This window comes from Xenopus tropicalis, chromosome 1 (genome assembly GCF_000004195.4).
Source record: "Xenopus tropicalis strain Nigerian chromosome 1, UCB_Xtro_10.0, whole genome shotgun sequence".
NCBI lineage: Eukaryota > Metazoa > Chordata > Amphibia > Anura > Pipidae > Xenopus > Xenopus tropicalis.
In genome coordinates this window covers 154,783,086-154,799,355 of record NC_030677.2, presented here as the reverse complement: position 1 = coordinate 154,799,355, position 16,270 = coordinate 154,783,086, and the positions used below count along the sequence as shown (strand labels likewise).

Here is a 16,270-nt window from a genome sequence, read left to right as displayed (position 1 = left end):
TCGTGTAGAAACTGCATAAATTAAAATTATTCATGATCATTTAAATTCTAAACTGCAAATAGTTGTGTGATGACAATTTTACATGACCTAATGTGCCATGAGTAAGGGCTCACAATATATTCATCCTAATGTGACACGGTTAAAGTACCTGCTAGTCCATTTCTGTTACTACAGTAGTGAAAATAAAAATGTTATTTTATCCATTGGTTCAACATGGTGCAGCAATCTTAAAAAACTGGCCCGGATTTGATTTGTTTAATATATCTAATTGACCTTTTGAGTGGCACAGGTCCAAGAATTCATGAAATTGACACAATTGATATATCACTGGATTTTATTGAAACCTGTGAGGGATACCTGCTGCATAGTAATACATGGCGGCCAGCACTTAGAAAGTGATGATAAGCTTTAAATATAAGTTGACCTTAACTTTAGTGCCAACTTTTTTTCCTTTTTGGTTTTCACTTCACTAGATAAAGAGACAACTGCTAAACATAATCCTTCTTTCAGGGTCGTCCAGAGTTAACCCCAACAGCGATTGCTGCTGGGAAGCTCTTGGCTAGTCGGCTGTTCTCTGGCTCAGCAGAACTGATGGATTATGACAGTGTGAGTAACGTATGGTTTCCTTGTTTTTAGGACTTCTGCATAACTCACATGGATGTCATTGCTTAAAATGATATGTATTAATCTGTTAGCGCTACACAGACTTCTCTGGTATGCTAAAATACCATGATGAGCAACGCTTGCACATTCCATATTTGATGATTCTTTCCATATTATAGGTTACAAGCTGAATTTATCAACAAATCATATGTACCTGCTCTATTGTTAATTGTAATTATAATCACTCCATTGTGGGGCTTTTTCTAATGTATAAATATGTTTACTTTTCTAATGTATTGTTAGCGTAGAATCTTATGGTAATGGGTATATCTGAAAGGTTTTATTTCTAAAGTTTGGCATTAATTGGCACAAGGCTTGACATTTGGCGTGATTATTTGAAGTGACAGCTCTGTAGCATTTTTTAATTTATTTTACTAACCTATCCATCTTGCTCTAAACTACTGTCTCCCACAATCCAATAACTTTCATTTACTACATTTCTGAGTGAAATTTAGACCAGTATAATTTTGTAGGTCCCAACTACTGTGTTCACTCCTTTGGAATATGGCTGCGTTGGGATATCGGAAGAGGATGCAAAAGAGCGCTACGGAGATGATAACATTGAGGTGAGCCTTGTAATTTCTCATGGTGGCCCTGATGAAGTCCCTATGTAACATAGTAACATAGTAACATAGTAAGTTGGGTTGAAAAAAGACATACGTCCATCAAGTTCAACCATAATGCCTATATATAACCTGCCTAACTACTAGTTGATCCAGAGGAAGGCAAAAAACCCCATCTGAAACCTCTCTAATTTGCCTCAGAGGGGAAAAAATTCCTTCCTGACTCCAAGATGGCAATCGGACCAGTCCCTGGATCAACTAGTACTAAGAGCTATCTCCCATAACCCTGTATTCCCTCACTTGGTAAGAATCCATCCAGCCCCTTCTTAAAGCTATATAATGTATCAGCCAGTACGACTGATTCGGGGAGGGAATTCCACAACTTCACAGCTCTCACTGTAAAAAATCCTTTCCTAATATTTAAATGGAACCTCCCTTCTTCTAAACGGAGTGGGTGCCCTCGTGTCCGTTGGAAGGACCTACTGGTAAATAAAACATTAGAGAGGTTATTATATGATCCCCTTATATATTTATACATAGTTATCATGTCACCTCTTAAGCGCCTCTTCTCCAGTGTAAACAGACCCAACTTGGCCAGTCTTTCTTCATAACTGAGACTTTCCATACCCTTTACCAGCTTAGTTGCCCTTCTCTGGACCCTCTCTAACTCAATAATGTCCCGTTTGAGCACTGGAGACCAAAACTGAACAGCATATTCTAGATGGGGCCTTACCAGTGCTCTGTAAAGGGGAAGAATAACCCCCTCCTCCCGTGAATCTATACCCCTTTTAATACAGCTCAAAACCTTGTTTGCCCTTGCAGCTGCTGCCTGGCATTGCTTGCTACAGCCAAGTTTATTATCTACAAGGACTCCAAGGTCCTTCTCCATTATGGATTTGCCTAGTGCAGTCCCATTAAGGGTATACGGGGCTTGCATATTTTTACATCCCAGGTGCATGACCTTACATTTATCCACATTAAATCTCATCTGCCACTTAGCTGCCCAGATTGCCAGTTGGTCAAGATCCTGCTGCAGGGATGTCACATCCTGGATAGAATTGACTGGTCTGCAGAGTTTTGTGTCATCTGCAAACACTGATACATTACTCATAATACCCTCCCCTAAGTCATTTATGAACAAATTAAACAAAAGTGGACCCAGTACAGAACCCTTAGGGACCCCACTGAGAACCTTACTCCAAGTAGAGAATGTGCCATTAACAACCACCCTCTGTACCCGATCCTGTAGCCAGTTTTCTATCCATGTGCAAATGACTTCACTAAGACCAATAGACCTTAGCTTAGAAAGCAGTCGTTTGTGGGGAACGGTATCAAATGCTTTGGCAAAATCCAAATAGATTATATCTACTGCATCCCCACTGTCCAGCTTCTTACTTTACCTCATCATAAAAAGCAATTAAATTGGTCTGACATGACCTGTCCTTCATAAAGCCATGCTGATTACTGCTCATAACGGCATTCTCCACTACATAATTTTGAATGTGATCCCTTAACAAGCCTTCAAATAACTTGCCCACCACGGATGTCAAACTTACAGGCCTATAATTGCCAGGCTGAGATCTTACTCCCTTTTTAAATATGGGAGTGACATTCGCCTTCTTCCAATCCCTAGGTACCATACCTGATGAGAGCGAGTCTGAGAATATCAGAAACAAGGGCCACTGTAATTCTGCCCCTAGCTCTCTCAGTACCCGAGGGTGTATTCCATCTGGCCCAGGTGCCTTGTTTACATTTATCGTGTGTAACCCTTTAAGCACCATATCCTGTGCCAACCACTGTATAGTTGGAGCTGAGGCAACAGTGAAGCTATTGGGTGGGACTTGGCCCACTGGCTCCTCTACTGTATACACAGAAGAAAAGAACTGGTTAAGCACATCTGCCTTTTCTGTATCCGCTGTAACCATATTGTTATTATAACTCAATGGGGCCACACCCTCAACCTGCATCTTTTTACTATTAATATACTTAAAAAACTTTTTGGGGTTAGTCTTGGCCTCGGCCGCGATGCGCTCCTCATTTTCTATCTTTGCCTTCCGGATTGCTGTTTTACAACACTTGTTATAGTGTTTATATTCATTAAACGCAGCTACTGTCCCCTCTGACTTATATTTCTTAAAAGCTTTCCTTTTTCTCCCTATTAACTTCTTTACCTCAGAGTTAAGCCACATAGGGTGATTCTTAACACTTCTACTTTTTCTTATTAATGGAATGAATTGAGAACAGTAATGATTTAATATCATTTTAAATGACAACCATTTCTGCTCTGTATTTTTATCAGAAAACATAATGCCCCAATCTATGCCCTGAAGCGCTGCCCTTAAGGAGCTAAAATTTGCCTTCCTAAAATTCAGTGTTTTCCAAAGAATCTGTGTACCACCAGCTATGGAAAAACAGAGGGACTTCAAGTCCCAAAAAACATCATGTCACAATGGAACAATTTGGAGGGAGGGGCTGCAAGGCACTGTGAGCCAGAAAGGGGGTTAGGACAGGGGTCATATGAGTATTATGGTTGTCTTTCAATCTATGGACTCAGATACTGTATATCTATGTAAAAAAGACAAAAAAAATACATTGAATTATATGTGGAAGTTTAGGTAGTCTTTATGCAACTTTTCTACATAATCCCTACTGATGTCAAAAGGGGGATACATTTCTCTTTAAATTGGGTTGTATGTTTTCTCTTTAACTATTAGGTGGGTTAAAAATGTAGCTCAGGTTAGTAGAGTAAGAAGCACTTGTAAAGCCACTCCAGATTTTCTTCATCTTGATCCACCTTCTGCTGAGCCATCTCATCTTTGAGGTGTGCATCCATGTACGCCTGTTTGGGATAGCACTACTTGCTGTTTCTCCCAGTCCACAAAACCCTTAGGGTAAGGCCCACAAAGCTGCTCTCAGCGTGGCATTTTTTTCAGCCTGAGAGAAGATAATCAGCTCCTGTATGCCACTCCATTCATCTGCACAGTATTCACTCACTTGCAGGCACACGTAGCAGAGCCGATTAGGAGTCGCCTACTTGTGCAGTTTCGGGCCAAACTTTGCTCCGCTGCATGTGCCTGCAAGCGAGCGGATGCTGTGCAGATGAATGGAGCGGCATACAGGAGCGGATCCACTTCTCTCGGGCTGAAAAAAAATGCCAGGTTGAGAGTAGCAGAGCCAACGCTTCGTGGGGCCTTACCCTTAGGGCTTATGGAATACAAATCGTTTTCTTCACCAGCTTAGATATGGCAGTATGGCCCACTACAACCCCATGTGGGCAGCACCTTACATGCATTCATCACTGCACCCATGGAGTAGAATATGGCCACAAAATGCTCACATTTGACCAGTGGTAAGGTTATATACTACAAAAAATATTATAAGTCCAGTCCCTCCTACCTCTCTGGGTGACTGACACATGGATACAGCCAGTGATTGAGTATGGCTGCAGGGGCTCTATAATATTTCCCTGACAACAGCCATGAGACTAACCAGGTCCTGGAACCTCAGGCAATATGCGGAAGGCACAGTACACAATGTTAAGTCAAAGGTTGCCAGTGAACGCCGCCTTGCTGCACGGCACTCACAACTATCCACAGGCTAATTCCTGCAGCTTCTTATATTCTCAGTGAACCAGAAATTGCCTCTTCACATTGGAGATGACTTTGGAGTTCAAAGAACATTTTAATGTGGTTTTCATGTTCAAAAATTCAGTCAAAGTGAGGAGTGATTGGTTATTTCCCACCCAGAGTCTATGGTGTGTATCCTTAATACAGTCTTTCAGCTGGGCTTTTAACAGTGTCAATGTATGTACTCCTTGTATTTATTTCTCTCAAGTGGGGTAGGGCAAAAAGCTTTATAAAAGCATAAAGTTCCTTCCTTTTCATGTTGCTTAGCGCTTGCAGCACTTTTAAATGTGTGCCTTCCTAAAGCATCGTTTGTAAATGGAAAAATATTTTTCTTGGAGGTACCAAGTAATATGAAGACTTCAAAATCTTGCTTTAGTTGGTTCTATTTTACGTATTATTATCCTTTAATTATGTAGCATTGAAATGTTACCAAATAACCAAATAGTATTATTGAGTCATTTTTGTCTTAAAAAATAAAATGTGCAAAGTGGCTTTTTGCCGCCCCTGGTAACTTGTGGGGTGGCAGGAGCGTCCCTGCCCAACATAAGCCTTTGCTTCCAACTCTGTCATGAGTGACTAATTTGCCAACCAATTTTGCCTTGTGTGTAGCCACTCTAGGCATGACTGATATTGCAAGCAGTTTATAAAAAGCATGGAACACAGAAAGAATTGTGTAGGCTGCTTTCTTGACTATTTTAGAGTGTGTATCAGTTACCCACATTTGCAGCAGCAAAATTCTTGTTACTCATTTGTGAGAGCTGCTGCTTCAACTTTTTGCTGGCCATTCTGTTATGTTACATGGGGGGTATTATTGTGTAAGATAATGTCTAAGGGCTTCCATACACAGGGCAGTATCTGACACTTTGGCAAGTGTGCCTGTTAGTGCCTAGTTGCATATAATCAATCTTACTGGCCAGAGGCAGTTGCCTGAAAGGGAAATAAAAAGCGTTTGTGAAGTTGTCTACCCACTGAGCTACTAAAAGTAGCAAGATGCTGTCCTGTAGCTATTATGACCTCTATATTTTCTTTTCAGGTTTTCCATGCATTTTATAAACCTCTAGAGTTTATTGTGGCTGAAAGGAATGGCTCTCAGTGCTATATAAAGGTAAGTGGTTATGAGTTTTTCATAATTCATAATGATGGTTAGACAAGGGTAAGTAGCTGTTTCTCTGTACATCACACAAGGAAAAATAGAAGCTGAAAGCCAAGCCTATGAAAGGGATACTATCCGTTTTTTCTTTTAAATTTAAGTGCTATAACAGATTTAAAGGAGAATGAAAGTCATTTTGGCATTTTACTGCCACATCATTACCGTACCTGAGTAAGGAGCCCTAGAAGCGTTCTCTCTTTGTTTAAGATTGCAGCTGCCATTTTAGCTTTGTTGTGCTTGCAGCTAGCACTTATAGCTCAGATCACACATTCCTAAGGGTGGGGGGGAGTGAGTTTTATGAATTCTTTTGGGAGGGGGGAGCAGGAGCCCCCAGAATGAAGGATTTTTCTGAGAGAGGAAGTCAGATACCTTAGGAACATTTTTACAAAAAGGGAGGCAAGAAATTCAGTGCAGCGTTTCTGTGAGTGCTTATGGCTGTATTTACATAGACCTTTCTGATAAAGCTTACTTAGTTTTTACCTTTCCTTCTCCACAGAAAATGGGATGATTTGCAAATCATTTAAGCCCTATATTTAATTGCAAATGGTACAACATATCAAATGTTGAAACTAAAAATATTTTTCTTTCTGAAAATGATTTACAACAACTCTACCATGTATAGAATAAACCATATATAAACATGGGCCTTTTCTGGGCCCAAGGTCATTTAAGATGGACTGAGGTGAAATGTCTTGTGGTCTGAAGAAGCACAGTAATAAATACGTATAAATATACTCAAATTAGGAGCCATGCGCTAAAAGACACAGTAGGAAGGAATCCTTTCCCCATACAGCTTACAATGCTTGCTCAAAAAGTCCTGATTTCTTGCATTTAAAACAAAAATGAATAACATTTAGGGAGATTTTGTCAGAAAGAAACGGCTGGCATAGAGCTTTGTTTAGAATTACTAGAACTTGAGAATTACAAGTATTATATTTCTGTCGATCCCTACTCTCAGTCCTAAAGGTTATTTTTTTACATTTTTATGACATAAATATTGCAGATATGAACTTTCATGTGAGTGAGAGTCCCACTTCCACAAATGTAGATAAGAACGATTTGGGGATAGATTTTATATATATATATATATATATAATCAATCAAAAAAAGGGAGCCGCTTCACACAGGTCTTAACATAAAGTTTAGTAATTTATTAAATAACAAGTTTTCAAACTTTGAAAAAGGCTACAGGAGTAGCCGAAACGTCAGTTCTTCCCTTGTTATTTAATAAATTACTAAACTTTATGTTAAGACCTGTGTGAAGCGGCTCCCTTTTTTTGATTGATTGTCTACACTTTTTGAGGACTGCACCCAGGCTTCCATTACTGATTTGTCATGAGTGCCGACCTTGTCTGATATTTTATATATTTATATATACATATATATATATATATATATATATATATATATGGAGGTGCTGAAGAAAAGGAAGGAAGGAAAAATGGAAGTATATAACAAGGCCACACTATCTTCTTTTTTTTTTTTTTTTTACAGATAATTTGCCTCAGAACACAGGATCAGAGGATTCTGGGCCTACATTTTACAGGCCCAAATGCTGGAGAAGTAATCCAAGGATTCGCTCTGGGAATTAAGTATGTTAAGACAACAAATCAGCTTGTGTAGAATAAGGAAAGCAAAACACTGCTACTTTGGCCATCTTTACTTTGATAAAGCAAGGGCATTTTTGAAAAGCAGTAAGAGGAGTGTGTAAAGACTAGAATTCTTTTTATAATGAATTTCAATTTGGAAAGGGCATAGCAGGGCTCTTGCAGTCACAGTAAGGAAATACAGTTAAGGAATCATAATTATTTTAAATACACTGCAAACTTTGTTTTTAGAGATGACCAAAATTCTTCTAGCAATGGCATCTTACAATGTAATGAGTATATTAAAAACTAAAAGTGAGAACATTTTATAGCTACTCGCAAACACTGTACTGAGCTTCATGCAGTACATATAGCCTTATGTAAATAATACCCAGGGCAAACATCAGACTCACACTTTTTTCTCTAGGCTCCTGTACAAGGTGCATCCCTAGGGTAAACAACATAGTGGTTATGTGTATTAACTGCATTCCCTATAACTTGTGTATCAGGAGATAAATGGCACCTCTACCCAAAGTTAGCAGTGGAACAAGAAGAGTGTGGAACATGTGTTATACCCTGCTGGCCTCTCTTTGCACTGCTGACACTGTGCCACTGTACCCACACCATTCACACTGGCTGGCAGCAGGCCCACTCCTATCTAGACTGGGAAGATATAGGGTTAAACCGATTTGGCTCCAAGTCGCAGCAGGTCTGTCTTTGATCAGATTTTCAGGAGATGGTGTCACTCTGCTCATGTCTGGTCGGCCTGCAGCTACAGACTGACAGCTGAGCAATGGATCAGGAGGCACAGCTAAGAGCAGCAATAATCTCCCATTTCCACCTTTGCTGGCCTTTCTTGTTCCTCAGTCTGCCCTTCATCCTATTAAAAATGAAGTGTTTTGTGTTCAAACAAGTGACATGTTGTGGCAGGAGGTAGAAGAACTGCAAAATACCTTGTCCCACACTGCATACAACCTTTGATTTTAATGCAAGTATTATCTACTTTGTAGGAATTTCTTCTTGTAAAACTGTATGTTTAGGGACGAGCTAGGGGGGAATAGGGGTATTTACCCTGCCCTTAGAGAGGCATCCCCTGGTCAGAAAACGCCCCTGGTAAAGTGGATATTAGTAGCTGAAGTAATTGCTAGATTTTCCTTCCTTTTGTTTTAGAAATGTCTGTCCTTTAAACCCCACCCCCAACTTTTCTTGATCTAACAACTCCCAGCATCCCACTGACTACAGGGAATGCTTAGGACTTCAGCTTGTTCAACTACAACATGAGGGGCTAAGGTTATTCCCTTAATCTGTCACAGGCATTACGTGTGCCTCCAATTTATTTTGCCAGAACAGTATATAAATTATGTACTGGGGCTTATTCAGGTGACCTTTTACTATTTGTTTGTTCGGGGGCTCACAGTCCTTCCCACTACAGATAAAAAAATCTGATTTATATTTTAATTAGCGCTCACGCTCACCCAATTAAATAGTAGGTTCAGGTGCTTATGCCCCGAACCTTTCGCTTATCACTTTTTTCTCTCTTCGTTCTGGGGGGTAGATGCTCATGTAAATTCAAAATGCAGGATGTTCACTCACTGCTTCCTTTTGGTGGCCCGGGTGCAATGCCCCAGATCCGCAGCATGGGGAGATTCAACTTTAATAGCCAGCACAAAACAGCATGCACTCGTCAGACTCCAGGACAGCGGATAAAATTTCAAAAAAGCTTTATTAAAGATAAAAACCCAACATGTTTCGTGTGACTGCACACGTATTCATAGGTACCTATATCTAAGATACAAACAGGCTTTCTTCCCAAATCTCACTCTTACTGGCCTTCGGGCTGTAATTTACCCACTCACCACCATGGTCCTAGACTGCACAGTTTGGGAAACACTGGCATCATGACTGGCACAAGAGCCATGGTGTGCAAGTTACATTTGTGTAATATGTCTGACTAAGCTAAGTGCAACAAACTGCTGGGGATCATTATGGATTCTTACCCCTTTTTCCCTCCAATAGTCTCCAACCCACAACTATTGGAAAATGTCTGGCAGTGCCCTGCTGTGTTGTGCCACTCAAAACTAACTTTATCATAGTCCCTGAATAGTGTATATTTAGAATATATTTTTTAAAGAAGTACTATATTGGTGTGAAATTCAGTTCCCTAAATAGATTTGATCACATTGTTAACCAGAGACGGAACTGCAGTCAATTCAGTTTTCATTTTTTGTAAAATTCCTTTTTCCCCCGCAGATGCGGAGCTACCTACCACCAGTTAATGCGCACAGTGGGGATTCATCCAACCTGTGCTGAAGAAGTCACCAAACTGCACATCACCAAGCGTTCTGGCCTAGACCCTACCGTCACCGGCTGCTGAGGTTAAGTGCCATCCCTGAAATAAACATCACCGGCTGTCTGTGGGCAAGAGAAAGGGCTGCTATGCTGAATAATAAGGAATATTGCTGCACCAATGTGCTTTCTCTGATAGGCTAGTGAGAATAAAATCTGTTATGATTTTGGAGATATTCTGCCAGGAGTAACCGAATCTCAAGCACTGCATCTTTCCAAGCAAACTCAAAAGCATTCATGACATCTCTGGTGTTAAATGGAGTGGAAAGGAGTTGATAAGGGAGGGAAGCTGCTTATGACAAACGTATACTGCAAGTATCCAGGAGGTGGAAGTACAGACCAGCAGATGCAAAGGCCACAGGTAAGACGAGGAATGCCATTGACTATTTTGCTTGTTGCTTGCCTGGGGGATATTTCAACGAGTTGATGCATTAGAAGTACTTATTTATTCATTTTGTTCATTTATCATCAGAGAGCAGAGGAAGGAATGTAGCACTCTCTCATAATGTGTAGCCAACATACCACACTGGTTCTCTATGTCTGCCACATGCTAGGATTGCATTATAGATCTCAGCATTAGAAACTCATTCTTCTGCCTGTACTAAATGTTAGGCTGCCCCTGCAAGAACCTTCCAACCTCTGTCTTTTTGTTTGTTTTCAAAAGGCATAAAACGTGTGCAAATGTATCTAATTTTATCTGCGTCTGTCAGGTTATTTTCACCTCCTGCACACATGCTGAAAGCCCCTACAGCATTCTACTTTGCCATCTCTCATCTGATGTCAGCACAACACATGTAATATTCTTTATCCCTGCTGGGTTGTACCTAGGCCTCAGAAAGTCATTGGCCTCTTCAGGAAACCACCCGTTGAGTTGTTGTGATTCTTACATTAGAGGGGTCAATGGTATTTTAACTCATTTAGCAAGTTACTTTTGCTTTAGCTCAAGTAGAAAATGGTGGGGAAAATGAGGGATGGCTCTGTGTTTTACAATCCTTATAAAGTGTCTGGTTTACATTAAACCTTTTATGTTATTGCATTTTGTCCCCTATAAATGTACAACATGGCTGTGCAGAGGGTACAGGAACACCTTTAGTTTGAGAGCCACCTATAGGAAGTAGATGGGACATGGCACTGGTAACCCATAACTACAACATGAATCATTGCTATTTAAAGACCTAAGCATAAATACTTGCTAGATCCTGTGTTAGTACTTTTAGAATATTAGCCGCTTGCATCTTGGTGTCAAAAAAGGGCAGTATCCCTGGCAAAGACATATTCTCTATAAATACAATTTTTGTACAAAGAATGGATTTCACATATTACAGGGAAGTAGCATTGCACTGGAAGGAAGTGACCCCATTTCCCCATTGCTGACCCCAAGAAATAACATTAAGAGTTTGTACAAGTGTATGATCTGAAATTATGATGTATCACATATCCTGTTTGTCTTTCTTCCAGCAACAAGGGGACAACCCAGACTTCACTTCCCCATTCCCATAGGCTCATTCTGAGCTTTATTGCTTTTATGATATGTATCATCCACAGTTTGAAACTGAATAGGAACACAGTGCAACTGCCTCTCCATTCACTGTTACCTTAGCAGTGTTGGGTTTCAAGTTTCTAAACATAGCTAATAAATAACAATAACATACAAATATAAAACTCCTTGGTGACGACCTTCCCCCCAGTGCCTTCATTGGAGTATTGTCCTCATGATAGACAGTATGGTTTTAACGCCCTTCATAACTTACAACTGAAGGGGTTCAGCCCTGTACCTATTAGGCCAGATATTGGTTGAGTAACCTGTTTGAGGGGCCCATACATGGGCCGATAAACTGCCATCAGCAGCTTTTATTGTTCCATGTATGGCCACCTTTATTTGTTTGCTAAACACAAATTAGCACAGGCTGAAAGAAAACTAGAGTACAACTCACAGATATTATCCAGATTTGGGCGGCACTTGGCAATAAGCACAAAAAAAACAAGTCCTCAGCTTTAGAATAACGCGGAGCAGTTAGAGTCATGCACTCACTCCATGGTATTAGCATGGTTTATATTTCCAAGCTGTGATGGGCCTACTCAAGTCTGATGTCACCAGGTCTGGGAATGAAAGAAATTCTTATATCTCTCCGCATGTTACCATTTGGTTACTTTACCCCATGAGCCAGTTCCATGACTACATCTACTACTTCTACTGCCTTTATCTAGCTATGGAAATGTCATCATCAGATCAGGTCTGTTTGGATCAGAATTTTTAAAGGAGAACTGCGGTATTCTGGGTATAGTTTGCCTGCTGACAAATCCAGATGCTGGAAGCTGCTAGGAACTTGAATTATCTCAGTCATGTTCTTCATTTTGATTGGCTACCAAGGCAATAAGCTTTCACTAGAATGACGTTTATGTTTATTATTAAGTGGAAGGTTTCCATAAAAAATACCTGCTCGGTTTAGCAGTAGTGAGAATTTGCATTGTGCCACTGTGTAGGGCTGTGGAACCAGTGTCGGACTGGGGTGTCCGGGGCCTATCAGGGCTTTCACCTTAGAGGGCCTCCACCCTAGTTGCGGTTCCCTAAACCCGTTTCCAGCCTTACTCCCACCACCCCCCCTTCACATGCTGTATGTTTTACTTTGTCTACCCCCCAGCCGTGACCAAGACGAGGGGGCATGGAGTGCCCAAAGTTCCTGGCAGACAGAGTAGAGCATGTCTGGGTCAGTGGCCCACAAGGACCGGGGCTCACTGGGTATTTTCTTTGTGTCTTGCCGGCCCAGGACCCTGTCTGTAATGAGGTATAGATTAGCATTAGAGACTGCTGTGCTTTTCCTATTGACTGCAACTGGGCAGCTAGATAGATTACTTTCTGACACACTGTAGATTAATATTAGATTCTACAGCTCAGACAGAGAGTCACGTCACTGTTATTACTTTACATGCGGAAACAGATTGGGAACAAAAATACTTTTGGATTGCTGCCTATAATTTGCGGCTATGATCCCAAATATTCCTGAAACCAACATCACGCTCCTAGCCACCATCAAAGGCCTGGTGTCTCCTTCAGTACAATAAAAAATAACAGAGGACATCCTGAGGAAACTGTTTTAATATCACTACCCTGGCATGTCTTTCCCACAAGGAGATCTGAAAAATTACATCTGGCATTGAATATTCCATAAGGCCAGGGAACATGCACGGCAGATCTGCTCGGCTGCGTGAATACAGGAGATGATGAGCTTTGTGCGTGCATGCCAGAAGGGATTTCACTTTCCACTACCTTCTATTATTTAAATGGAAACATACCCAAAAGCATTGCATTTGCTTGCTACTTAGTTTAATACTGCAGTAGAAAATAATGTTGAGTGTGTTGCTACATAGACTGAAAGAAGCCAAATTGTCCATTATAGATTTGCTAGGCTGTAGCTCCAACCAAACTGTATATCTTAATATAAATACATGAAGAAGAGACAATTGTGCTCAGCATTTTAAATGTGCTGCTCATTCTAACCATGTCAGCAGCTTATCTGCCCTTAAATGGGGCCTTCTGATGGTTTAAAAATCCCATCAAGATGAGGACCACATCGGCTTCTTAATGAGGTTCTGACAGCCTGCATATCTTTGTTGTGATCCAAATGTTGTGGGCCCAAGGTGGGAATGTTTGGGAAGGATCACAACCTCACCAAACGAGTGGATCTTTACATGTTTGCCCAGCTTTATTCACCCCAAATAAATTGAATTATGTTTTTCCCACCCCTGTCCCTTTTAGTAAAAGTTCACTGGGCCGAAGAAAAAAATAAACAGCACCGCGCTGCCATCTTGCTTCTCTTTCCCAGACCTACCTCTCCAAACTTAGACTCGAACATGCCCAGTATAATTGTCGAATTTTACTCTGATGCATATGCTTGTGTCTTATGTCACTGGGAGGGGGGGAGCAGTGAATTGGCAACCCCCCGGCGAATTGGGCTTTCCTTGACCTTTATTATGGGCTATTCAGAAAGAATGCCTTTTTGTAAACAAATGAAAGTGACATAAGCTTTAGATTTGAGGCCTTTGTAATACAGAATAATATATTTTCTTTGTAGCAGGGATCGGCCTGTGCACATACAGCTGCTCTGTTCCGCTATATAGAATAGAGGCGCTTTCTAGTGCTGGAGCATAGTTTGGTTAGTCGCTGGAACAGCAGCCATTAATGTGCAAGTGTTTTCATTCCTTAAATAGTTTGTATTCTGCCTCTCGTCCAGGACAAATACACTGTGTGTATGTATATATATACGTGCACACCTGCACCTTTATGCGCATTGCAGAGGTAGCATTACGCTATGTGTATAGGTTGATATTAGGGTAGGTCAAAAAGGGCATTTGTCACATAGAGAGTTAGTGGTAAAAGTGCAAGAGATGTATTGTACAACAAATATCAGGGATTGTGAGAATTGAACTACAACCTCCAGCCCCTCTGACAAGCTAAGGCTGTCTGGGATCTAAGTTCAGGAACAGCTGGAGGACCACTGTCTGTACATCATTTAATTTTGCCATTTTGTTTTTCTCTAGACAACGGACAGGATTAATTTGGACCCTACCCCAGGCTGCAAACTCTGGATCTACATATAATGTACTCACTAGATATCAGTCATATAGCACGGCCTTCTCCATTCTTGAGCTGAAAAGGATTTCACTTGGAAGAATTTAAAAACTGCATCAGTGCAGTGTAATGATTTCTGTGGGACATAATGACATTTAGATAACATAACTAGATAGGAAATACACTAGATTGGAAATAATATATAGATTAATAATGGCTTTACTATGGCATTTGGTGGTCATGCCTTGCCAACAGACAGATTTATGGTGAATACTTTAGGGGTGGCGAGTTTCTGTTAATAGATTTCAACAGCGTTGAGAATGACACATAAGGGGTATCAGCTAATGAAGGCTTGTGTATAAACCCACACAGTGGGCTGGACAGGCCTGAGCATCTCTGCTTCTCTGTTGTGTGTGACACTATTTACTGGTAAATTCACTAAACACAATAAACTATTAACATCATGGTTTTGTGCCTTATTGTTGGGAGATTAATCTGTTTGCAATAAACATACCTGGTATGGTGACCCAGGAGGTCAAACTGTCTGTCTATTGGACTGTTAGCATTTCCCCACATAAACATTTCTAATTTACAACTGTATATTATACATTATCCAAAAGGCTCTGAATTACGGTAAGGCCATCTCCTAAAAAGTCAATTTGAAGAAAAGAATTCTCATTTTGAAAAAGTATTTCCTTTTTCTCTGTAAAAATAATACAGTACCCTGTACTTTAAGTAACTAAGATGTATGAACCCATAATGATTTTGTGCAGACTTAAGGTAAGGAGATCCAAATTAAAGAAAAAACCCTTATCTGGAAAGCCCCAGGTCCCAAGCATTCTGGATAGTAGATCCTATACCTGTACAATTACTTAAATAATTCCAGTTGAATAAGCTCATGCCAGAAAAGATGGAGGTATATTTTCCCTTTTGAGCAAATTAGCCCTAAAATGGCCCTAGGCTACTCTGGGTATGATTGGATTGCACTGTGCAACATTATGGTGCACATCCGGCTAAATACACCCGCTGCTTTCTTGTGCAAGAATCTCACTAGTAACTTAAAACCTAAAGGTCTTGTACTTAAAAAGGTAACTGTGAATGTAGTTATTTGAAAAGTGCTGCACTGCTCAGGAATAATGTGCCGTGTGTCTGCATTGAATAAATAACTACAGGTGAGTAGAATTCTGTAAATATACAATAAACTGTTTATTTGTGAACTGGGACAATTTTATAGAACCCAGTTATAGTAGTTTTAAGGTGTGGGGAACACTTTTCTACATTGCCCAGGCCTGACTGGTCTCCAGATTGCAGCAGTGTAGCAGCTACAATTACTAAGCTTGGAACAGGATGCCATCTGACAGCATTTGGAGGTTTTCAGTCCCCACAGGCTGGTTTTATTATGTTTTCATTTTGTGGTCACTTACTGCTTGATAACACAGTCTTTACTAGTTTGTGTTTTACTAACTATTTTATTGCTGGACAGTCAAGCAGGACATCATTAACAATACACCCACCCATGACCTCACCTCGAGGTGAATATGGGGGAACAGCAGGTGTCTGTCTATATATAATATATATAAAAAAAAATATAGTAAGTAAAATATAAGGATATAATAATTCACTGAGGAGTTCCATGACCTGTATAGAACCTACCAGACAAAGGCCGAGTACTTTTACACAGGTCATGGAACTCCGAGGCGACTTCTAATATCCTCATATTTAACAACAGGGGGTACATTATTTATTATAATACACAGTTTCAGTGG

The 16,270-nt window shown here is 40.4% G+C and overlaps 1 protein-coding gene across 1 annotated transcript in view; it reads left to right on the top strand.

Annotated features, from left to right (window-relative positions):
- The window catches only part of txnrd2 (thioredoxin reductase 2), a 60,961-nt gene extending 45,993 nt beyond the window's left edge, over positions 1 to 14,968 (top strand). The window contains 6 exon segments of the mRNA NM_001127015.2: positions 511 to 606; positions 1,137 to 1,229; positions 5,886 to 5,957; positions 7,497 to 7,594; positions 9,839 to 10,295; positions 14,474 to 14,968. Coding sequence (NP_001120487.2) covers positions 511 to 606; positions 1,137 to 1,229; positions 5,886 to 5,957; positions 7,497 to 7,594; positions 9,839 to 9,968 — 489 coding nt within the window. The 3' untranslated portion in view covers positions 9,969 to 10,295; positions 14,474 to 14,968.
- Positions 14,969 to 16,270: the final 1,302 nt, after the last annotated feature.